Source organism: Cornus florida, unplaced genomic scaffold, assembly GCF_030987335.1.
Source record: "Cornus florida cultivar Cherokee Brave unplaced genomic scaffold, ASM3098733v1 CherokeeBrave_3.0.0_Hap2_Chr01, whole genome shotgun sequence".
NCBI lineage: Eukaryota > Viridiplantae > Streptophyta > Magnoliopsida > Cornales > Cornaceae > Cornus > Cornus florida.
In genome coordinates this window covers 50,643,351-50,669,612 of record NW_026775571.1, presented here as the reverse complement: position 1 = coordinate 50,669,612, position 26,262 = coordinate 50,643,351, and the positions used below count along the sequence as shown (strand labels likewise).

Here is a 26,262-nt window from a genome sequence, read left to right as displayed (position 1 = left end):
ATAATTGCAAAAATGTCTTTAAGACAAAATATCTCCAAAAGTTAATTACACAAAGTACCCCGAAAAATGAAAATATTCCGAAGAAACTATGCATTCATACCCCTAGAAAAATAAAATAAAACGAGCATTCTTTTCTACGTAATTAAATCATGCATTGACAGTAAAATAAAATAAAACAAATGCGTGCGGTGCTGGAAACCGATTCCGGACACCAAACCCTACCTCGGGTTCTATAAAACTCTAAGGTAACGCGAAAATGAATAAACAAATAAATAAATAAATAAAATATGCCGAAAAAGGGGGAAAAAAAATAACACGGTTATTACAATTTTTTTTTTTTTGAATTTTTTAAGTGAATGAATTATTTAATTTAAAAAGAGTTGATACTTTAAAATATAAGTTAGGAGAATATTTTGGACTTAAATAATTATTTTAAATTTATATATAATTATTTTACTTAATAAACTTTTAATACAGATTACTTTGTCATTTTAAGTTACCAACTTAATGTGAATGTAGGTTACCTTATTTATAGTACCTTTTCAGTACAAAAATACTTTAATCATTCCACTAATGTTATGTTTAGTGTGATTTTTTTTTTTTACTCATCAGTCAACAAAAGATCATATCTATAACATACATATTGCGGAAGGATCTCAGTAAGAATAAAAATACAATTTAATAAATTGATACAAAAAAAGGTAATTTCATGACATAACAGATGTTTGTTTTTTTTTTTTTCCTTCAGACATGACAGATGTTCGACATGCTCGAACGTTAGGAATTACTCATCTTTTTAAGTGCTGAAGCGGATGAAAGCCGGTCCAGTTAGACTCTCCTTCCCCCTCAGAACCGGTCCGAGAAACAATTCTCTCCCCCATTTGGTCCCACCCAAATCGCAGTCGCTCGGAGTTTATGGGTATCTTCTCTCCGGGTACGTCCTGTATTATTTCCTACTCCCGAGCTAAATGGAGAGCTTCTCCGTGTCTCTATCTGTATATGAAATTTTATCTTGATCTACTTATTTTGGATGTTATGTTCAAATTGTTCTTCTTGGGTTTGTTTTGATTTGATGTGTGATTGTGATTGTTTTCCACTATAGATTGCGTGTGTATATATATATAATATTTATCTTCCAGAATTTGGGTTTTTTTTGGCTCTAGGGTTGAAGTCATGTCTTTACTTGGATTATTATAATTTGTTCATTCACAGTAAAAACAGCAATTCTGGGCTGAGTTAAGTATTTCTTTAGATTGATGGCTAGAATTTGTTGGCTAAATAGATTGGGTTGGGTTTTGGCTTTTGTAGAATTTGACAGCTAATAGATTGGGGTAAAACAATGCCTTAGCTTCTGCCTTTTAATTTTCTAGGTTGATGTGATGAAATTGTGTTGCATTATGATTTATTTGAAGGATTAACACAAAAGTTCAACACCCTCGTTGTGAATATGATATGTTATTATGGAAGAATGAGAGCAATAATTGGTCGAATGTTAGCTGTTAGCATTTGATGAAGGGAAATATAAAAGAATTACAACATAAAAAGATTAGTAACTTCTAAGCAAATTCTGTTTGTAGAACACTTCCTTTTAGTTAAATGAAAAATTGTAGTTTTAATGTCTCGTATGCATGTGAGGTGCACTGCCAAGGAGCCCTATTTAGCACCGAAAGCATCTGTTCTTTAAGAGCCTACATGGTGGTGTTGCTTTCATTATTACTGAATTCCTATTTGGCTCATGCTGGTCTTTAAATGGTGTTTGGAATATGTTGTCATCTGGAGAAGAAGAATATAATATATGGATCAGGAGAATGTGATGATTGAGATCCAGAGAGGACTTCTTTGTTAAATGGACAGGAATTCAGTGAAGGCGGTATGTTTTAGAGACAGTTCTCTTGTTGGTGATCAATGTCCAAATTTACTCTTTACTTCTAAATGATGGGAAGTATCCAAATCTATTTGAAACCGAGCTATCTGAGATTCACACAATATCTACGTGTGCATGTCTTTAGTTAATTTTCAGATTGCACTGAATCGAGTAACAAAGCTAGTTGAATGTTCCATGCATGGTTCCTCCAATTTTCAATATTCAGATGAAGGAAATGATTAATCAGGGAATGGGAATTAATGCTTTTGTATGAACCTATCCAGAAAGTAAATGCTGTAAAAACAACGGGAAGGAGTGGCACCCAAAGACATTTTTGGGTACAGGAATCACGTAGATGTTTTCAGGAAGCTTTCACGTAAGGGTGGTTGTCATTGTGATGAGTAATTGGCCCAAATTGTAGCGGCACTGCTTATCATGTTGCAAATTAATGGAGAAAAAAGGCATGCCATAGATTAGAAAATGCAATTGTACCTCCTTTTAAATTTTGAAACATGTTTGTTAAATAGGAATGAGATGTGGTGGTTAGGAGATGCTAGGTTTTACTTCATTTATTAATTAGATTCATATTCATATAAGTTGTTAGTCTAAATTGGTTGGGTTTAAGAAATCAAATGATTTTTATTTATTTATTTATTTATGTTAAACAAGATAGGTTAGGCTAGAATTTTTTTTTTCCTAGTTGGTACTCAGACACACATGTCCACCGAGGTTCAAACCCCTTACTTCCTTTGGAAAGTAGGGGCCTGGTACCGCTAAGCCAAGGAGGTAACTTACCATATTAGTCGAGCTATGATAGGTTAGAATCATGGGATTTGGCTTTATTTACGCATATGTCTAAGCATAGAATGCGCATTGATTTTATTCACTTTCTATTCTTGTAATATTAATATATAAGTACCAAAGCTGTGAATGAGAGTGAAAGTATTCGTTCAAGCCTTTACATATTTCTATCTTGTATGTTTGCGCACTGTGGTTAGAAAACTTAGTATCTAGGTTAACCTTGTGAATTTTGTAGAGAGTATGTTATTGTAGCATAAAATTGCTTTAAGGTTAATTTCATCCTTGGTAATAGGGGATGCCAAAATTAATCTGGTCAGGTCTCCACAACTCAACATATAATCTTGCTAAATGGGAAGTGTATTACTTTCATGATCCTTTTGTGAGACATCAAATGTTGTCTTTGATTTTTGAGTTTGTTAATACGGTTGGGATGAGTAACAAGTTTTCATTTTTTGAAACATTATTGGAAGTTATTTTCAATCTTTTGCAGTGTGCCAATAAAATAGAGTGAGTTTCACTCTTTTGTACTAGTCAATATGTAATTCAGGTCTGAACTGTTTACACAATTTTAGTGAGTTGCTAGTCATTATGATATAATCTAAACTTGAGCATTGTCTTCAATGGGTGTGTATTCTTCCTCAGTTCTCACTTTTACACAACTAAAATACAGTCGCAAGTTATTATTATGTTTAAACTTTTAGAAGACTGAATTATGTAATTAACTCCATAATTATTTGAATTGTGAATATCAAACTAGGTCAATATTGAATTTGTTGTTTTATATAACCAAAGTTTTGTATCAAAGTTGTAGAATGAGTGCAAAGGACTTCCGACCATTGCATGCTGAATCATCAGTTTGTACTTTTTATCTTTCTTGTTTGCCTACCATTCGGTGGTTGTAGGCTTGTAACTGCCTTATTATGCCATTTTTGCCGGCCTTCTGAGGGTTTAATTATGTTATCTTTCATGCTTGCCTACCATTTGGTGGTTGTTAGCTTGTAACTGCCTTATTATGCCAATTTTGTTGCATTATGAGGGTTTAATTAAGTTGATGTTTAGAAAGCTGGATTACCATGATATATACCGTTCAATGCTACCTCTATTTTATTAATTTGATTATTTTGATATAGAAAACAAATATGTTTTGTGAGGTGGAATGTCAAGTATATGTGCGGATCCCCACTGAAAACCTGGACAGAAATTATTTGGTTCCCCAGAGAACAATTTTATCGTGTCTTTTGAAGAGCATGTTGATATGGAAGGCCACAAAGGAGCATGGTTACTTCCTTGCCGTAACTAAATTGAAGAGCATAGGCAAGGGAGAGTTTGAGGAGTCATCAAGGAGTATCTTCTTCCCGGTAGCTTTCTTCTTTCGCACCTTCTTACCTGCGAATGGAGAGATCATGCATGGAGTCGTAAACGTGGTGCATAGACGCGGGGTGTTCTTAAAATGTGGACCCATTAAATATGTCTATCTCTCGGTTCGAAAGATGCCAAATTACTACTATGTTGGCGGGGAAAATCCACACTTTATCAAAGATGATCTCTCGAGGATAGAGAAAGATGTTGTGATCCTTTTCACGGTATTCGCTGTGAGATGGACAAAGAAAAGAGGGGAAATTGAGAGAGAGTTCATGATTCTTGCTAGTTTAGAAGGCAATGGTCTCGGACCAGTTTCCATGGCAGGATATGAGGAATTGGATTTGTAAAGAAGTCGCGTGGATGTATCGTGGATGGTAAATGTTAGATAAACTTCTGTTTACTTTGTAGTTTTGCTACAGTGTTAATGGATGGTAGGTCATATCATACTTTTGTTTGTTTACTAGACTATTAACTGAAAATATAGTTTTAGATTAACCAAAATGTAAAAGATTGGGTACTATTTTCATGGGTTTATAATTTTATTTTTGTGTTTATCCATGATTCAGTGATTTGGGATTATTGGCTTGGTTATCATGGATCACACTGGATAATATTGGATGAGATGAAAACCTTAAACTGGATATAAGACTCAATATATTAAAATATCAAATTTTACGATATACTCAAAACTATCCAGATGTGTTTATTTTATTTTAACAATTAAAACAAACACAACTTTTCTTTAGGGGGTCAATGCTTCATTTTGATAGTTTGATGGCTTAATTGGTGCATTTTATAATTTAGATTAGGATATGAGGAATTAGATTTGTAAAAGGAGTTATGTGGAATGGTAACTATTAGGTGGTAATGTGATGTTTGCTGTACTGAACTTCTGTTTATGAATAATGGCAAATGGATAGGAGGGTCATAATGGCAAATGGATAGGAGGGTCATATCATACCTTTTGTTTGTTTACTAGACTATTAACTGAAAATATAGTGAACCAAAATGTAAAAGTTTGAGTACTATTTTTATCAGTGATTTGGGATTGCTGACATGGTAATCAAACTATCAAGATGAAAACAAACAAATTGTATCATACACCTCAAATCTATCCAGATGAAATTAAGACGTGTTTGTTTTGTTTTAACAATTAAAACAAACACTGTACCATAGACCTTAAATTATCAAGATGAAACTACTATCAAGATCTGTTTGTTTTATTTTAACAATTAAAACAAACACTATACCATAAATCTCAAACTATCAAGATTTGTTTGTTTTATTTTAACAATTAAAACAAAGACGTGATAATTTCAAATAGGAATGGCAATCGGTAGATATAGATCATCTACCGATCAAATTTGCCTAAATTCGTATCTGTTTAATTATTTAAATTTCACTATCTATATCGCCCCATCTACACTTGTTTTTTGTTATCTATATAAATAAATTGATAAAATCTATAAATTTCATACAAAAAAACATATATAGTACATAATGGTGTGTATATATAAAAATATATGAATTCAATAATGTGCATATATCTATAACACGCAAATAAATATATATATATATATTTAAAAGTAAAGTATATAGGACTGGGTGGGATAGATGTTTCTTAAAACTCGTGTCCGTCCGTCGTAAACGTGGTGCATAGACGGGGTATTCTTAAATTGTGGACGGTGGACCCATTAAATATATCTATCTCTCGGTTCGAAAGATGCCAAATTATTACTATGTTGGCGGGGAAAATCCACACTTTATGAAAGATGATCTCTCGAGGATAGGGAAAGATGATAATGATGTTGGGATCCTTTTCACGGTGTTCGCTGTGGGATGGACAAAGAAAGGAGGGAAAGGGAAAATTGAAAGCGCTAGTTTGGAAGGCAATGGTCTCAGACCAGTTTCAATGGCAGGGTATGAGGAATTGGATTTGTAAAGCGTGGATGGTAAGTGTTAGGTGAGTATGTGATGTTTCATAAACTTCTTTACTTCTGAAAATATAGTTTTAGATTAACCAAAATGTAAAAGATTTGGGTACTATTTTCATCGATTTATAATTTTATATTTTGTATTTATCCATGATTCAGTAATTTTGGGGGGATTGCTGACTTGGTTATGGAGTTATCATGGATAACTGGTGGATAATATTGGATGAGATAAAAACCTTAAACTGGATATAAGACTCAATATATTAAAATATCAAAATTTTGGATATACTCAAACTATCAAAATGTGTTTATTTTATTTTAACAATTAAAACAAACACAACTTTTCTTTTGGGGTTATATGCTTCATTTTGATAGTTTCATGGCTTGGTGCATTTTATAATTTAGATTAGGATATGAGGAATTGGATTTGTAAAAGGAGTTGTGCGGAATGGTAACTGTTAGGTGGTATTGTGTGATTTTTGCTATACTGAACTTCTGTTTATGAACCATGCAAATGGATAGGAGGGTCATATTTGTTTACTAGACTATTAACTGAAAATATAGTGAACCAAAATGTAAAAGATTGAGTACTATTTTTATCGGTTTATAATTTTATATTTTGTGCTTATTCATATTCATGTTTGGGATTAGTGACTTGGTAATCATGGATCAGTATGAGACGAAAACCTTAAACGGGATGTAACGTTCAATATATTAAAATACTGTCAAATTGTACCATACAACTCAAACTAACAAGATAAAATAGGTCAAATTGTATCATAGATCTCAAACTATGAAGATGATATTAAGATGTGTTTGTTTTATTTTAACAATTAAAACAAACATTGTATCATATACCTCAAACTATTGAGATTTAACTATCAACATGTTTGTTTTATTTTAACAATTAAAACAAACATAGCTTTGCTTTAGGGGTTCAATGCTTCATTTTAATAGTTTGAGTACTTGTGAATACCGTGATAATTTCAAATATGTATATAGCACAGGTTTGCCTAAATTCGTATTTGTTTAATTATCAACCAATAGTTTAAATTTCAATATCTATACTGCCCCGTTTACAATTTGTTTTTGTTATCTATATAAATAAATTGATAAAATCTATAAATTTTATAAAATGAAAATACATCGTACATAATGATTGGTATATATATATATATAAATATATATATATATATATATATTTAAAAATAAAGTATAAAGGACTAGGTGGGACATATATTTCTTAAAACCCATGCCCGTCTTGTAACCCAGGACGAATTTAAAATTTAAATCAATACCACTTCTAACAGTACATAAATGATTCTCATACTTAGCACTGGACGGGTATGTACTTTATAATTTATTTTAATATATATATATATATATATATATATATATATATACACACACACCAACCATTATGTATAATGTATTTTCATTGTATGAAATTTACAGATTTTATCAATTTATGTATATGGATAACAAAAACAAATCGTAAATGGGTGGTATAGATAATAAAATTTAAACAAATACGAATTTAGGCAAACCTGCTCCATATCTACCGATTGCCATCCCTATTTGAAATTATCACGGTGTTAATTTTAAAATTCACCAATTAAGCGCTTAAACTATTAAAATGAATCATTGAATCCCAAAAGCTATGTTTGTTTTAATTGTTAAAATAAAACAAACACATCTTGATAGTTTGAGAACTATGATACAATTTGACCTATTTCATCCTGATAGTTTGAGGTGTATGTTACAATTTGACCTATTTCATCTTGATAGTTTGAGCCTCATCTTTAAAAGTTGATTATTGGTGTCGAACTTCAATTAAGCTCAGCAGTAATATGTTTTTATTTATTTCTACTTTATTTTATGTAATCCTCTATTTCTTTTTTCAGGTAAAGTTCAGTAGTAATATGTTAAAGTGATTAAAGTGAGAAGTTGGAAGGATGAAAACCTCTGGGGAGGGGCAACTCGAATATGGGGCTGAAATTTTATCTAGAAGGGATGTGACTGGATTCTACTGGTAGAATTTGTGGTATTTGTTTATGGGATGTGAAAAAACTATCAAGGTTTGGAAGCTATCCCCTTTACTAATTATTATTAACCCTCAACTTCCATAATCTTGGAGGGTGGTAGTCTAAATTGTGTTTGAAATGGAGAATAGAAGACAATTTCATCGTTTGAACACCTAGAATGTCAAATTTGCACGCCTACCAGAATATCGTACCTAACGCCTTCTCCAAGCATAAATAAATTCGACATGAAGCCAGGGACATGAATCTAGTTTTCCCCACCATAGAGACGAGTTCTTGTGGTGTTTGTGCGTAATGCAGATGGTGTAGTGGAGTTGGCTGCTCTTTTTCACCCAAGGTAAGGGATCACCTCATTTTAGTTCATTGGAGGATATTAGAAGATGGATGCATGTCCTGTTTTTCGGAACCTTCAGTGTTTTTTTGTGCCTAGATAATGTAATGAAGTTGCACATAGGGTAGGGTTTTTTTTTTTTTTTTTTTTTAAATTGGGATTTAGGGTTACTAAACCTGTTAAAGAGATGAAATATAACGAAGGCATATCTTTTGGAAAAATAATATTTTAGTGACCAAAATTAAACAATTAGTCTTGATCACGTTCAGTTGACATATTTGCAAATGTTTTCCTTTCCAATTTAAAACTCTGCAATCCTCTAATTATTTTGCTTTCCTGTGTTGCCTGCAAATACTACTTCATCACTTCGGAAAACCTACATTCACAGAGAGCATATTGTGAACCACTATAGAGTTCCCTCATATGTTGATTGAACCATAAGACTTCGTTTTAAGTTACTATCATTTCTCTTCAATTTTCTTCTAACTTGTGGAAAGATAGCGAAGGAGGGATTTTGAGGGTAAGCTCTCTCTCTCTCCAAATCCTTTCATTTCTCTCATTAATAATAAACCAAACATAAAAATCACTATTTTTATTTTTTATTTTTTATTTTTATTAATTCATGATCTGGCATGTACATAATTTTTTTTTTTTTGGGTACTAATTCATGATCTGGCATGTACATAATGAAAACTTTATTTTTAATTCTATGAAAATTTTTATGTAAGCCTTTTGTTTGCTTATCTTCAATAAAAGTTTTATTTTTCTAAAATGTATCTTAATTTTTGGCCTGATGGTCGATTCAACTTCTGATAAAAAAAAAAAATATGAAAAAATTATAATTAAGTGACCATAAAGTAATCAAATTTAAAACTTAAATGCTGTACCAGAGATCATTTGTAATTTATTCCATAAAACACCTTTTTTAATATTTTTTTACAAAAAAAAACTAGGACAAAACTACGCAAATGTATTAAATTTGAGTCAATAGTCTACCCAAATTTCCATCCTTATCTCATCCTGGAAAATTCAGTGACCAAAATGCTTGTCATGAAAATATAAGGTCATGCTATTTTCTTGATCTGAGTGTCCAAACCTGAGTCTGTCATAGCCCTACTGGTATGACCTAGATATCAAGAAAATAGTATTTGCCTTAAGTATTTGGGCTGGTGTCCCTACTCCAATCGGTGGAGGGGACCGAAACTGAACGCGTTGTTTTTATTTTTGACTAAGGCATTGATTTGTTCAACTATAAAATAATTTATTACAACGGCATTAAATAAAAAAAATGGTTACTTTATAGTAATATTATTTAATTTTAGTCACTAAAGTATAATTTTTCTAAAAATTTGTGTTTTTGTTATGAAAATTATTTCTAGAATTTTGTCAAATATCAAATAAATAAAAAATAATACAAATATTTTATTTGAATTTTTTTTAATAACAAACCAGCACCGACCGATGAACTTATTGATTCTGTCAATCAATTGAAACACGTTATATAATTAGAATATTATATAAAATCAGATTTTTTCGGTACTATTTTGATAGGTTTATAATTTTAAATTTTATGATACATATCATAAAATTTTAAAATGAATACGAGACTCAATATATTAAAATAAGTCTTGTACATACATTTCCAACTTGTTTGATGGAGAATCTTGCTTAGTAGTTGCATTTTATAATTGATACATTCAATATTAGCGCAATTCATTACGATATCTATCTTAATGTGTAATATAATATTTTTACACTGGAATTTTCACTAATATATGAGTACCTAAATAATTTTGGAGTATATTTGTACATAAAAATAATCAAACACTATTTGAGTTTAAATTTTAAATATTCGGAGAAATAAAGTTTCCTGGTTGCTGTGGACTAAAAGACTCTGCGTACAATTTCCAAGGTATTCTAGAATTTTGACGCGCCAAAAAGATCGATCAACATAGTGTCAACCCTCGATTGATTGGTCAATCAATTGAAACAGGTGATGCACTTTCGTATTTAGAATATTATGAAACCCCTAATTTTTCAAAAAAAAAAAAAAAACAAAACAAAAAAAAACTCTCTCTATACATATAAAAATGGATTTTATGAGTGCATAATCAAATTACATTTATACCCTCAACTTTGAAGATTACCATTGAGACCGTGGCTGTAACTTCACTTCTGATTCTGTCCTTGGACAGGAGGTAACAAACTTGAACACCAATCAACTATAAAAAATCTAACAAAAATAAAAAAATAAATTTGTTTAGTTCTACTTGATCACGAAATATAATTAACAAGATCTAGGGCATTATAACTCCGAATGCAATTAAATCATATCCGAAAAAAAAAAATTCTAGGCATTATAACTCCGAGCACTTGTCAAAACACAAGTTAACTTTTTTATTATTTTTTTCACTTGGAAGTCAAAACAGAAATATATCTATAATTATATATGTATGCAAGAAATTGTCTGTTTATATTTAAAAGACAGAGATTTCCAGGTCAAATGACTCAAATCACATGATAAAACTAGAACAAGAATTGATTTCTAACCAAATCAAAGAAATTTATATCAGAAATTAGCAGTCTATATATAAAGAACAGAGCTTCCATCACATGATAAAAATAAAAATAAGAATTGATTTCTAACCAAATCCAAGAAATCCAGATCAACATTACGCTTAAACATTATCGTACCTGTTATGTAATTATATGCGTACCTTTTCTGAAACAAGGCCCAGCTTCATTAACATTTTGCACACTTGCCCATCTCTTCAATAATCACAACATATGCTCTCCTTTTGGATTGTGTTCCAAGCATTTTTATAATTACAAGTTTCTTTTTCAGCTAATGAGACCTCCCCTAACATGCCTTTAAATACCCATAAAATGGAAATAACTCTTGCTAAATTACACGAAAGTTAACTAAATCTTAGTATTCTTGTATATATTTCCAACCTCGAGCTTTGAACCCACAGGTGCCAAATTGCTCGAACCTCTGAACACAAATTTGTTTCAGGCTTTTGGTTGAAAGCCTAAGCCTTCCCCACACAACAGACCCCGAAATCACCATTCAGCATTAACTGTCTTTTGCTCAAGAAAGTGTAGGCTGTATGTTGCTCAGGCCATGATGATCCTAAGTTGCATTGCAACCATTTATCGTCCTTCGAATAGCCTGACTAACACAGCCCAGTCAACCACCATTTTTGGGTCGTGCAATTCCCTGATCCTCCCTGGGTTCTTGTCCTTGATCACTGTCATGATCATTCCGGATATCCGATGGCGAAGTCTCAGCATTTGGGTTAGAAACAACCACCACTGAATGTCCTGGAACAACGGTTGTCTCCTTTTGCTTCGAAAGCTCATCCTCATTAGTTGTGTCTACTGAAGCAACATATGATATGCCAAACTTCTGCCCATGACTTAGTCCTGGGCAGAGTCCCTGTGTACATAAAATAAAAGTCTCAGAATGCAATGAAAACATATCCAGTTCCGAAGCTACCGACACAGTTTGAGCATGTAAAAGAAATGCAAATATTGCGAATGGGGTGGAGTCCTATGAAATCACACCGCAAACCTTTAGTTTATTTTCCTCCAAATTACCGTGCGATTAATTTCAGTGGAATTTTCGACTCTACTTCTACTCTGGTGAATCTGATACTGAAGAAGTACATGGTAAGTTTAGCATATACATCCGAGGATTGCTAGTATAGAAAGAAATTTAATAATATCATTCCAGAAATTTTTTTTATGAAAATATACAAGGCTGCAAATTTCTTTGGCAAATTTTGTTTACCTTCTATATAGAAATCATCAAGAAGAAAGGTTTGGAAAATAAGTTGAAGAGAATCTGCAAATGGATTGTTTGGATATTTTAATATACATTTCTATTCATTTCAAATGCTTATTTCAAATTCTCAACATTCTCTTTGAGATCCCCATGTACATTATGTTAGCCCCAAGATTTCAACCCAAGAGAAACTTGGTAATTTTAATGATTACAACCTATTTATGTGTGTATTCAACAGCGTACTCGGGTGTACTGAATTTTAGGAACTATATTCTCTCATAGATGGTGCATCAAGCTATATTCAATTTAGAGAGCATGGATTCGACCGTATGGCTGAACCCATCACGTGGCAATGAAACTGAAACTAAATATACTGAAGATCAACACCATGGGGCATTTGGTGTTGGTGAGTGTTATAATCAATGTACAGTAATGATTATGTTTCTAACTTGCTAGATGATTTTAAGCTCAATTATAGGAGATAATAACCGGACCTAGGCTAAAAGACAAACTGTTTTTTTGGTCCTTAAGGTTATATGACTCAGCTCTTATGATTCAGTTCACATCTTGAAGCAAGAGCAATGAAGTCGTCAAGGGTCATTGTTTGGATTCACTTTAAGGAACCAAATTGCTTTAATTCAAATTAAAGTGAGTCAAAGGAATAAAGACTTGAAGCAAGAGCAATGAAGTCATCTAGGGTCATTGTTTGGTTTTAAAACATTTTACCGATTAGCAAAAACTGTTTCCAAACAGTCTCAAAGTCCTCCAACATCTATTCAAAAGAGACCATTAAAGAAAGCTTTCCTCACTTATTTTAAGCACATAAGCATTAGTTATATCTGATCAAAATCTTTAGATAGCTCTTTGAGAAAAACTAAAAAAGATTTTCAAACTTCATCTTATCCTTTGAAAAAGCTTTCAGGGAAAAAAAAAAAAAAGTATATATATCAATTATCATTGAATATTTGAAGAAGTCCTCAGAAATCACACCCTAGAAGTTGAGCTAGATTACTTGCTACATCCATTCCTGAAGAACTTCAGTGTAAAAGAGCTGATTGTATATCTATCTTTTGACAGAAACATTGTAGTGATGATTTCATTGTATTGTGCTGATGGCACTCCTCATGAAAAAGAGATTGAAGGTGTGTGGGTGCTGCCGCTCAGTAGGAAAAGATTGCCTCTAAGCCTGTAAAAAAGAGAGTTGATCCTGATCCTTTGTTCTTCTTTACCCACTCATTTAGTGAGATTGGGAATCCTCAGAAGGCGCTTCTGAGGCGAGGAGTCAAGGACGTAGACGGGCGCTGAACCTTGTAAAAAATGTTGTGTCTTGTGTGCTTGTGCGTTTGCATCTTTTTCACTCTTAGCTCTCTCTCTCTCTTTTATTTATTTTTTATTTATTATTTTCCTGGCAAACTAGGGGGAGGGGGACTCGAATACGGGCACACCAGCTCAGGGAGCTGGGCGGCCTACCAACTAGACCACTAGGTAATGCCCACTCTTAGCTCTCTGTTTACTATGTTTTTTTGTAAACCCATATGAGTTTATTTAGTTTTCTTTCAGTTAAGCACCACCCAAGACCAAACTGTTTGCCTAAGCTTACACTCGCAGTTCTTCACTCTTATCTGAAAGTGCTAAGCTAGAAAACAGAGCACTCAAACCAACCTTTAGCTAACTATTCCTTGATTTTGAAGTTAGCCTCTGTTCCGCATTTCTTCCTTAGACAGTCTTAGTGCCTTTGCTTCGAAAAGTTAGTAAGCTTGCTTAAAGACCATTCACACCCCCTCCAGCTCCTCTAGAATCATTGTTAGGGCACATTCTCTAGGTTTCAAAGCCAATGCAATGATCCTTTTACAAATGTAATTCATTATTTTTATTTATAGAAGAAGTGGGCCCATTCAAATTCCTCACCATCTCATGGGCCTTCTGAAAGAAAAAATAGCAACTCAGGCCCTCGAAGTGAAACAAAAAGAGGATTGTAATATATTTCTATATGTTTTTCTTGTATTTCAAGGTCCTTGTTTTCTTTTAATGTTTTTTTACATTAACCTCTAAATTAAGTACAATGATTTTTTTTCTTTTAATAAATAAAATATCATTAAAGAGCGCTCTAGAGGAGAGCACATCCCAGACTCAATTGCATAAAATACTGATAAGGCCCATCATACTCTTAAACTATCCTCAATAAGGCCTGTCACAAGTTCGAAACAAGGAAACAACCTCTACCCAAGTGTAGGTAAGGAGGCATACATCTGACCCTCCTTGAGACCCTGCAATGGCAGGAGCATCGTGCACTGGGCTAGCCCTTTATACTCTAAAATTATCCACAAATTCCTTCAAAGATTTATAGTTCCACCCATGAACCTAAAAAAATAAAAACTTAGAATGGAGAAGTTTGGCACCTAAATAGGAATCTCCTCTCCATCAAAGGACCTCCTATTTTTCAAATTCAACCACAAGCAAAGGGAGGTTTCCCTCCAAGCATCTCAAGCTTGATTGCCCACTATACATCCTTTCTAAGCCTCAAGCATGCCCTTCGTGGAATCCAGCATGACACCATGAACACCAAAAATAGTAAGAAAACATTACCCACCTGTCCCTAGCCACTGGACAATGCAAAAGGAGATAATTCACTGACTCCCAATACCTTTTACACACACAACACCAATTAACTACAAATTGAGGCCTCCTTAGATTACCAGATCGTCAAATCCTCCCCAAAGCTATCTTCCACCCCAAAAACAAAAGCCACTTTTAGAGGAGCTTTTGTTTGCCAAACTGCTTTCCAAGGAAAAGAAGGCCGCCAAACATCTAGAAACCCCTAATAAAAAGACTGCACTGAAACCGGCGAGATCCCACCTAAATCCACTCATTGAGGGCCTCCTCATCCACATACTGATGTCACACCAAAGCCAACAACTCTACTGTATCCTCCACCGCCCAATCATGAAGACACCACTCAAGCTGCACAGCTCATGTCACCGTCTTGCTATCAAGATAATAACAACCGACAGCTGAAATCTGCTTGCACTGCAATGCTTTAAAGTCTCGGGAAAGTACATGTAAGAGGCCTATCACCACACCAACAATCAGTCTAAAACCAACCCTGTTTTTTAGGATTTGGCGTGTCAAAGTATCTGCATCCTATTTGTCTGTATCTATGATACTTAGAATATACATATAAATCTTTTTCCATTATATAGTATAACAGTACTTAAAAAGTAAACATAGAAAATACAAATATATGGGTGCACACAAAACAAAATTATAATATAAGAGCTTATATTAGAGGTTCAACCCTAACATACTTTATACTGACTAACCTTAATCAATCCAGTTACAGAAGTGGACTTCTGAAAAGTGGAACCTGATGAAATACTGGTGAAACCCAAACCTCTATAAGATCTACTGCCATTAGTTTCCTGAGAATCCATTCTGATGTCTGGAGTATGGTGTTCCTGTCTCACATTGATGCTTCTACAGTATGCCCCAAGATATGAACAATGTTCACGTACTAGAGATATTTGTGGAGTAGCTGGCAATAGATGCCCTTCGGTGCTGAAGGTGTACCTGCAAATGGAGATTTTCTTTCAAGGAAATTGGTAGAAATGAGAAAAAAATTTGTGTCATCAAAACCAATTTTTTTTCAACTGCTAGATGCATTGAACTTACTCGAAAATGATATAGACAAGAAAATTCATAGTACTTACTTGTATGGCCCATTTTCTACGAGGTTATCTGGACCCGCAGCCAAATCAAAAAGCAGCCACAAATATTTAACCTAAATATGTTGATATGTTATTACTGTCATGCTATATATACAGGATGTGAAAAAAGAAAAGGACGGTTTAAGAAGGAAAACAACACATTCAAACACAGTATATGGCTATATGACAGGAATGCATGAACCTAAACTAATATCATTTAGTAAAAGGGACAACCTACCTTAAATACTTTCTGCACAATCAGCTGTTACCTCTGTCTCCTTGAGTTTCAAAGTAGGAAGGGAACCAACCATACATTGCTATATCCATATGGTATATATGAGGAAACTGTCTACCACCACCTACTAGGTCCAAGAAAGAAAATCTTCTATGAAGTTGAGAAGTCAAACCAACATGATCATGTTGACCTCGTAGAGGGTCATTTTTTTTCCTAATTGGGATACCGCAATAGTTTCGGGCTCATTTTGTGTTTAGGCTAAAACATTAATACACCAGAGTTGAAAGGTCACTCTGGGATACCACATTAAAGCAAAAGATGTTTAGCACATTTCAATGACTTGGTTTGGGCAAACCCAATTCATATCAATGCACATGAGTTGCAGTCTTACTGTTCCTTTCCTCTATCAGAGGTTAGTAGATATGTGCAAATTTCAAGGAATTAGAGTGAGTTACTTCAATATTAGGGCCCTTGACATATTGAGTGCTACTTTTGAGCCACATTTTGCTACAACAGAATGTTTGTTTTCTCAAACTAAAGGGCAAAACTGTAGGGCGACAGAACTGGCAAGATTGCAACTGGAGGTGGTGGCTCCCTCGCCTACCCATCAACGGGGAGGCTACAGCTTGTCGGCAACAAAAGGGTTTTATTTCAAGGTTGAGGAAGGGGGTGTGTGGAAGTGGCAGGACTTCTAGCAATCTTGTCTTGTGGGTAGGTTTGACAGAAAGGTGGGCTCTCCGGAACAAATTGGGGCATGAGCAATGAGAACTTGGAAGGTGGCAAGTGGTATCGGAGTTTCATCTCTGTCAGATTCTCTGTTACTGTTTAGATTACCCTTGTATCAAGAGGCAATTAGGGTTCCAATAGAGGGGAGGATGGGTGTGCCGTTGTTTAGGGTGGGCTGCTCTAGGATTTTGAGGAGAAAGGAACAAAGTGTTCCAGCTTAGGGCTCTTCAATTCATGTATGGTGCCAGGCCCAATTGAAGCCATTGGAGATGCGTGTGGGGGCTTCAAAAAAGTAGGGGAAGATTTGAGTTCCGACGCTGAAAAGTGCTGCTCGTCGTGAAAGATGGTGGTCAAGTTTTTGAGCATGTAACGGTGGAAGATGATATGCTGTGCTATCTAGTGGCACTGGTGGGGGAGAGAATGTCAGAACCCATGTCAAAATTAACCTCACTTGAGGAAGGGACAAGAGTATGTTGATCCTAGACGGTGACTAATGGTGTAGGAAGTGTAATAGCCATTATGACACTGGAACAAGGGTTGTGGTTTAGAGGGGGCAACAAACCGAGTTGCAGAGGGGGAGGGGGAGGGTGTCGAGAGGTAGGGAAGAAGTGATCATAACGTGCGTGGGCCGCATGGAAGGGTGAGGACTAGAGGGGTACATGGGCAGAAATTTTCAAAGGCAGGAATAAGTGGGGTGTAGATGGCTTGCGATGTGGCGATAAGGGACTGGAAAGGAAGGACGGTGGCACGTCACATGATCAAGGGTGGAGGATTTGAACCACAAAGGGCGAGGCTGAAATATTAGAAGGGGGAGTGGGCTGCATCAGTCTAGCTTAAGCGTGCAATATGAGAGGTTAAGGAAATGGAGTAACATCCATCCTCCTAGGCCTGAGCAACGTAAATTAGGCCAAGGCCAGACAAACAAAAACCAATCTCAGGGCAAAAAGTGGGATTGGGCTGCAAAAGAGAAGTGGACTGCTGAGCAAGGGGGTTAATAAATAGGCGCAACTCTTTGTATTAGGGACGCGTTCCCCTTTTGAACACTTTTCTAACCAACTTTTACTTATAAAAAGAAATAAATAAATAGGTGCAACTCATATACTCAGGCCAAGTCCAAGGTAAGAGATTTACATTCAAGACCCAATCAATCTTACTTTTCCTCATCTACATTTAGATTGGTGAGCTGTTGCAATTGAGCGTTGATACAGATGTTGTGCTACATCGAGTAATATTCAATACTGTTAAGAGAAATCTACCAAATTCTCGTTCAAACAGACTAGTGGCATAAATCAATTACTGAAGTGTGCTGAACGTTATAGATAGATCAGTTGATGACTTGGAGATCTTCGAGGGTACTGAAGATTTGGTATTAACTATATCTACAGACCAATTAGGAGTCTGAGGGTACTGAGCTGTGAACTGATTGTACATCTCTTTCTGCATAGTCGATTGATTTGTCAGACTAGGTCACACGACTTTTTAACCCTTGTTAAGAGTTTTCCAAGCTAAAATCTGGTGTGCACTTGACTGCTTTATTATTGTTTTATTATATCTCTGTTTATTTGATTAGCATAATTGGTCTTAAAGAAATTCAACCAGATTAATTGTGAATTTATTAGTTGAATTTAAATTACAAAGAAGATCGACAAGACCTATAACCAACCAAAACACCCCCCCCCCCCCCCCCCCCCCCCAAAAAAAAAAAAAAATAAAATAAAATAATCTCCCCTCCCTGCATTCTAGGTGATCAGGACAATCCTTGCGTATTTTATATTTGATTGTTACTGTACTGTTTCAATCGAATCCTATCAAATAATACTACAGTATTCTGTGAGGTAGGGAAAGACCAATTGAGGTACCTGAGATGTGTTGGTATGGCAGTGTCTGATCTCAAGTTTAACATCAAGAAGAGTGAGTTGGTACCAAAGCTGAAGGTATGAGAAATGGCTCCTGTGGCCAACATTTTGGCGTTTGGCATTGGGGTTTTCTCGAATCTTTTATGGGCTTGCCGTTAGGGGCTCACTCAAAAAGGGTATTTATTCAGGATCCAGTTGTGGAGTGGTTTGAGAGGAGACTTGCGGGTTGGAAAAACAATACCTCTCAAAAGCTAGTGGGTTAACTACTTAACTCTAATGAAAAGCACTCTTTTGGGTTTTCCAACTTAATATTTATCTTTATTCCTGATCCCTTCCTCAGTTGTGAAGAGGATTGAGAAGTTGAAAAGAAACTTTTTACGGGGCGAGATGGGAGATGAATTCAAATTTCATTTAGTGAAGTGGGAAACGGTGTGTAGTCCTATCAAGCTAAGGGGTTTTGGTGTTAGGAGGCTTGATTTGTTCAACAAAGCTCCGTTGGGGAAATGGCTTTGAAGGTTTCAGGTGGAGAGATCCAGATTGTCGAGGAGGGTCATTCCTGGCAAAGTTAGGGAGAGTGGTTGGAGCACGATTGAGGTGAGATCTCCAACAAGAGTGGGAGTTTGGAAATTCATTCAGGAGGGGTGGGATGAGTTTTCAAAATATATTCAATTCAGATTGAGGAGTGGGAGGACAAGCAGATCTTGGTTTGCTAACTGTTATCATCTTGATAATTGAAGGGTGATTTGGGATGTGCAGTCGAAGCAGCATCTTCATGATTGGAAGTTGGAGGATATTGCAAATTTTTTGGCCTTGTTATAACATTGGAGGGTGAGGACCTTGATGAATGGGTGTGGATGGTTCCCATCATGGGAGCTTTCAGGTGAGATCATATTATCAGCGGCTTATCAATGCTTAAGGACCTTCCTTCCCTGAGAAGGAAGTTTGGCGTACAAAAACCTCTCTATAAATGACTTTCTTTGCATGGACGAAAGCCTTGGGAGAATCTTAACAATCAATAATTTGAGAAAGAGGCGCCAGATTGTAGTGAATTGGTACTGCATGTGCAAAATGGATGAGGAGTCAGTGAATCTGCACTATCCAGTGGCTAAGGATGTTTAGGCCATGATCTTTACAAATTTTCTTGTCCATTGGGTTGTTCGGGTTCCACAATATGCATGCTTTGGTTGGGGGGGCATCCCCGTCCTAGTTTAACACTTAAAACTCATTCCCACCCAAAACCGTTTTATCAAAAGACCCCCGCACTCCGTTCCTTTCCCCATTTAAATTCTCCCACCCGCCCCGCCTCATTTAACAATTTTGCTTATTATTATTTTTTTAATAAAACACCAAAAAGGATTTGAGTTTTTGAAATGGTAAAGGGATAAGATACTAGGGTTTTGTGTTTTAATTTGTGAAAGGGTATTTTAGTATCTTAAATATTATATATGGATATTTAAGTAATTATGCAATATAAAAGAGGCAAGGGCACCTATCGCTGTCCCACATCCACGCGGGTTTTTATCCCCTCACCCTGTCCCTTATTAAAGTATTAAACCACCCCAAACCCATCCCAATAGGGGTGGGGTGGGACGGGGCGGGTGCCTTCTGGGTGGGGTAATTTGCCACCTCTATGCTTGAGGCTTGGAGAGGTTCTATAGTGGATAGTCAAGCCTGAGATGTTTGGAGGGCAACCACCCTTTGTTTGACGTGGGAGTTGTGGTAAGAGCAAAATAAGTAGTACTTGAGTGGAGATTCTCATTTGGATGTTAAAACATATGATATTAGGCATTCTATGGCTCCTCTCAAAGTGGCCTTCTTTGCTTGGACATTGGTTTTGGGGAAGATCTTGACCCAGGATAATCTTAAGAGGAGGAGACAGGTTGTGGTCAATTGTTGTTGCATATGTTTGAGAAATGAGGAAACAGTTGATCATTTTCTTTTGCATTGACTAGTAGCTTGGAACTTTTGGGTTCTGATGTTGACTTTGTTCGGGGTTTAGGGGGTTATGCCCAGGTCTTACAAAGGCTTGGTTAAGGCTTGGAGAGGATGTATAGTGGGGGCCCAAGCTCGTAACTTTTAGAGGGTCACGCGGCCACGCCTTTATACGTATGGTCGTGCTTATGGCTTGAAAGAAATAGGCGATCTTTTGAAGGAAAGGAGACCCCTATTGGCGCGCTGAAGTTCTCCATTATTAGTAAACTTTTTCTGTTGGGTTCTTGGGAGAAATTGTAAATTCATAGATGAGTTTGTTGATTTTTTGGACTCTCTGAGAGTTTAGAGGCCCTACTAGGTCTTGTATCTTTTTATGGGATGCGTTCCCCTTTAGAAGGCTTTTTAATACAACTTTACTAAATTAAAAAAAAAAAAAAAAAAAATAGGACTGTATAAAAAAGCGATCAAAAGGGGATTGCATCCCACAAGAACTACACAAGGCCAAATAGGGCCTCTACTCTCTCAAAGAGCCCAAAAAATCAACAATATCCTCTAAAGATCTATAATTTCTCCCTACAACCCAACAAAAAAGAGTGGTAACTTGGCATATGCTAGATGTTGTGGGGTCCACTTGGAGTCTTGAATAATTGGGGATTTTGGGAAGTTGCATCATTTATGAGCTTGGTGGGCATTATGATGCAATTAAGCTGGCTTTTATTTGCTTTTATATATGTTATTAAGTCATGAGTTAAGAATTTGAAGAGTTGAGTCTTATTGATTACCTAAATTATGAGGTAAGTCCAAAAGTCGCAAGTTAACTTCCATTTAAGTCTAAGAGACGACATTGGCAGAATCCTATAGAGGGATAGGGTGTAATATTGGTTGAAGAAATGAATGAATGAACAATTAAATATCTTATGACATTTTGTAAATTATGAGGTAAGTCCAAAAGTCGCAAGTTAACTTCCATTTAAGTCTAAGAGACGACATTGGCAGAATCCTATAGAGGGATAGGGTGTAATATTGGTTGAAGAAATGAATGAATGAACAATTAAATATCTTATGACATTTTGTTGGGAGTGATTCACAAATTATGAGGGTGTGAGACGTTCTCTATGTGTGATGCCTAGACATGTTGGTGTGACTCCAATAGGCTGCTCTTATTCTATTTCTTTTCTCTTTGATTTTTCTACATCTCTACTATCAAACCTCAAACTCCAGCCCAGAGCCACTGCACTCTTTAATTTTCAAGTATTTGAGACTGCTCCTAAAGTCCAACATCATTAAGCCAAGATGATCTCGTGAAAAAAACCCTTTGACTAGCAACCGAACTAAACCCCAAACCACACGGCCAGTGTACTGCCCATTTAAGAAGAAGGCATATTTATGCCCATTTTTGACAATGATAATCCTTTATATCATGATTCTTTCCTTTGGCAAGAAACACATACATCCATTCGTAACCTATGGGGACTTGAACCCTCACCCTTCCACTTCGGGAGGTAGAGGAAATATCATTAGGCTACAGCACTTCATGGTTATTGTGATCATTACTGCTATTGAACTTTAGGTAAGGGCTTGTCCTTTAAATACAACAGAAAGCCAAATTGATGGGTAAAATTTTTAAGACTATTCCTTACCGTCTCTGCTAGAAAAAAGCTCTCCATGTGATCTTCCTGTTTGTGAAACTCAACATCTGAAATATGACAATATCCACATTTACATCGGGCTCTAGATTGCAAGCTGGAAACCATGTCCCGTCCGACGTCAAGATATCTGTATAGAAAGTTTACACAAGGTTTCAATTTGCATGTCAAGAGAGTGCAGACACAACATCATAGCCATGCTAACTTGCACAATGGATCAGACTGTGGAAGTCAGCCACCAGCATAGACATCTTCCGGATTACAAAAAATTAAATCTGTTTCAAATGATATTTTATTGCCCAAAAAAAATTATTTTCTTTGATTCCTCCACTTCATGTTTCAGTTACGGAAGGGGAGTTCAATGCAGAAATGAGTTCAGAAATCTAGCACAGCGTATACGTCTTTGTTATTGAGGGTAATTTTAAAAGCCCTTTCAAATAAAAACGGCTTAAAAGATGTCAAATGAGATTATTAACCTGGAAAAATTACTATGGTCTATCTCATATGTCTTCTTTTTATTTATTTATTTTTTATTTATTCATTGTATGAAACATTAAAATGAAATATTAAAGTTATGAAAACACATTTCAACTAAATGATTGTTTAACTTCTAAACAGAGTTCTGCCTGTTCCTAAAAAAAATGGATTAATTGTTTCCGCAATCGATAGCAAAAGAAGTTTAAATAGAAGTTATTACTCCTCAAGGTTGCTTCCCCAGAACACCTATTTCATAATCAAGCCATTAAAAATCAGTCACAACTATTTATGCTATGATGGGAAATTCATGATTTGATAAGAAAAAGCGTAGGTGTAATATATTATGAAGTAGTCTAACCCAAACTGTTCAGCGACATGTGAAAGTGCCAATTCACAGGTCAAATGGTTTGACTTACCCGTTCAACAGTCTTGATGCAAACTTTAATGATCACATAATAAAACAAGATTACAAGAATAATGTAAATATTGGTTAATATAATAAATCGAGAGAAAATACTTTAAATTGTTTTTTAAACTGAGAGTCACAAAGCCATATTTCATTTCTGCAGCTCATTCCGGATTTCTAGAACTTGGTTGGGTGGGGCTCCCAATTACCCATTTATGCAAAAGAAAAAGTGAATAATCCAAAAATGTTAAGTTCTAGAAGATATGCATGCTTATTCGAAAAACATTATTCACATGCACCACTTTCAGTATGTGGGTGCACAACTAATAGAAGAGTTTTCTCATTTTTTAGTTCAAAGGCTAAAACCGCAGTTTGGTCCTCATGCTTACATAAACAGTTCTTTCATATAAATGTAAATATTTTTCTTCGTCTTTTTGTTTTATGTACTCTGGTTTTGCATATATGGGTAATTTGGGGTCCCTAACTTCACAGTTTAACAGTTTTCCCAGAGAGGCTTCCTTATTCCCAGGAAAAAGAAACAGAAATCCAGTAAAATGAAATGAAATTATTACATACTGATGTAACCAACCTACTATATTGAAAGGTTCTTCCCAGCTCTATGTGTTTTGAGCTATAATGTTTTGCATTATGTATAACAAAACAGAAACAAAGAACAAAACCTTTGGAAATGTGGCCATTGCCGAAAACTTTTAGTGAACTATGTTTATCTTGAACTGTAATGCTTTTAGTTTACATGATACAGCTAACAAAACAAACAGACTGCACTCAGCATCTCAGTTAAATATTATTATCAGCAAGTAACTAATTTAAGTAAAGAAAAACAGAGAAAGAGAGCCAACAAGCAAACTACAAACAAAAGGAGAATTTGAATCTAGTGAAATAGAGAGCCAAAAAGAATTATAGAACCGACCTGGGATCCCTGGTAGCTTTGTAGAGCCAATATGTGCTCTCTATTAATTCTGGACGCAGTGGGTAGCTCTTTTGACCATGCTGAATACAAATGTAGTTGCAGCAATTAAAATATATCCAGTGATACGATAATATGACAAAATAAGAAACCTTTTATCAAATAATACAACACAGCCATTGTTAAAAAAAACCATCATAGGAGTGATTTAAGCCTATGATAGAATATTGATTTGCTAGAGAATATCATTGTAGATCCATGGACCTTGGGCAGCTCAGCCTTGGGTCCCGGTAATAATGTTTCACGCATGTTTTTTTATTAATTTTGAAATCTAAAGTCCATACTTTTCTTTCTACATTCATCATTTGCATTAGCTTGGTGAGCATGACCTCTATTGCTGTGACACTATTATGAAGAGTTCAACACCAATTTCAATGTATTCATCAGAAGATTGATTTGGACGGCTAGTAGCTGAGACTGAATCACTGGTTTGAGAAGTAGATTCGTGTGGAGTACGAAGTATGATGAGGAGATCTATTGAAAAAGAGATTCGGTTTTAATAAGACCAGATTTTATGGGATATGATAGGCGTGTAAATATAGATAGTCGATGACAAAGATTAGGAAATTCTATTAGTGTACAGCTTGTAGTCACAACATGTAGTTTCCTGTTACAGCCTGTAGTTTCCTTTTTTTAGCTCTTTGTATATCCTATTTAACTAAAGCATTGTAAACCATTCTTTGTGTGGCAATATACAGATTCTTTTCAATCTTGAAATTGCCTATTTGGTATCAGAGCATCTTACCGATTCTTCTGGAAAAAAAAAACCCCTAGCCGTCTCTTTTTTCTCTCTCTTCCAAACAACCTTAATCACTATGTCTGATGACGTACCTGAGTCCAAGACCAAGACCTCTGAGTCCCAAGTCCAAAACTCTCAGACACACGGTCCAGATTACCACAATTCGGCTGAACGGTGAAAACTTACTTCGCTGGTCCCGGTCCGTGCGGATGTACATTCGAGGCAGAGGCAAAATCGGCTACCTGACGGGAGAAAAGAAGGAACCGAAACCTGAAGATCCATCCTACTCGACCTGGGATGCAGAGAATTAGATGGTGATGACCTAGTGGGTGAATTCTATGGAGGAGGACATCAATTCTAATTATACGTGTTACCACACAGCAAAAGAACTCTGGGACAATGTCAACCAGATGTATTCAGACCTGGGAAATCAGTCTCAAGTCTATGAACTAACGCTGAAACTCGGAGAGATCCGTCAAGGAGATAACAGTGTTACAAAATATTTCAACTCTCTAAAACGTTTGTGGCAGGATCTTGATTTGTTCAGCGATTATGAGTGGAAATCGCCTGAAGATTGCAACCATTACAAAAAGAAGGTGGAAGACAACCGCATCTTAAAGTTTCTCATTGGACTTAATGTCGAGTTTGATGAAGTGAGAGGCAGAATAATTGGACGACAGCCCCTGCCTTTAATCGGTGAAGTCTTCTTCAAGGTTCGAAGAGAGGAAAGTCGCAGGCTGGTCATGCTTGGAAAAAAGTTATCAAATGGTGCTGTTGAGACCTCTGCCCTGGTCGCATCTGAAGCGGATATTGGTAGGAAGCATGATGAAAAGCCCCGTCTTTGGTGTGACCACTGCAACAAGCCTCGCCATACCTATGAAACTTGCTGGAAAATTCATGGTAAACCAGCGAATTGGAAGAGTAAGCAGGAAGGCAGATTCAACCGAGCCCCATCAGCTCATGTCTTCTTCGAGGTTCAAAGAGAGGAAAGTCGCAGGCTGGTCATGCTTGGAAAAAAGTTATCAAATGGTGCTGTTGAGACCTCTGCCCTGGTCGCATCTGAAGCGAATATTGGCAGGAAACATGATGAAAAGCCCCGTCTTTGTTGGAGTCTCATTTTTGATTTTTTTGGTATTCATTGGGTTATGTCTCGGACATCTTGGGAATTGCTGGATATTTGGAGGGGCCAATGGGTGGGGGCTCAGGCGAGAGTCTTCTGGAGGGTAACCCCCTTTTGTGTTTGGTGGAGCATTTGGAAAAAGCGGAATAGAAGATCTTTTGATGGGAAGGAGTCCTCCATTGGGGTGTTGAAATTTTCTATTATTTGTACTCTTTTTTGTTGGGGTTGGGGGAGAGATTTTTCCTCTGAGGATATTGTGGACTTTTTGGGCTCCTTGAGATCATAGTTTCAGTTTTTTGTATAGCTTGGGAC

At 35.8% G+C, this 26,262-nt stretch overlaps 2 protein-coding genes across 2 annotated transcripts in view; one reads left to right on the top strand and one right to left on the bottom strand.

Annotated features, from left to right (window-relative positions):
* Positions 1-731: 731 nt before the first annotated feature.
* On the top strand, positions 732-4,585 carry LOC132296563 (DNA-directed RNA polymerase V subunit 7-like). Its single transcript, XM_059794754.1, has 2 exons — positions 732-934; positions 3,796-4,585. The coding sequence occupies exon 2, from the start codon at positions 3,805-3,807 to the stop codon at positions 4,372-4,374; it is 570 nt and encodes a 189-aa protein (XP_059650737.1). The 5' UTR covers positions 732-934; positions 3,796-3,804; the 3' UTR covers positions 4,375-4,585.
* Positions 4,586-10,945: 6,360 nt separating this feature from the next.
* LOC132296556 (alpha-mannosidase I MNS4) overlaps positions 10,946-26,262 on the bottom strand; it is a 39,637-nt gene continuing 24,320 nt past the window's right edge. Inside the window, exons 13-17 of the mRNA XM_059794748.1 lie at positions 24,035-24,114; positions 22,215-22,350; positions 15,829-15,899; positions 15,442-15,688; positions 10,946-11,773 (exon numbers count right to left, since the gene is read on the bottom strand). Coding sequence (XP_059650731.1) covers positions 11,525-11,773; positions 15,442-15,688; positions 15,829-15,899; positions 22,215-22,350; positions 24,035-24,114 — 783 coding nt within the window. The 3' untranslated portion in view covers positions 10,946-11,524. The remainder of the gene's footprint in view (positions 11,774-15,441; positions 15,689-15,828; positions 15,900-22,214; positions 22,351-24,034; positions 24,115-26,262) is intronic.

Excerpts from the sequence above, each read along its gene's own strand:
- LOC132296563 (XM_059794754.1), top strand. The coding sequence starts at position 3,805 with ATGTTTTGTGAGGTGGAATGTCAAGTATATGTGCGGATCCCCACTGAA.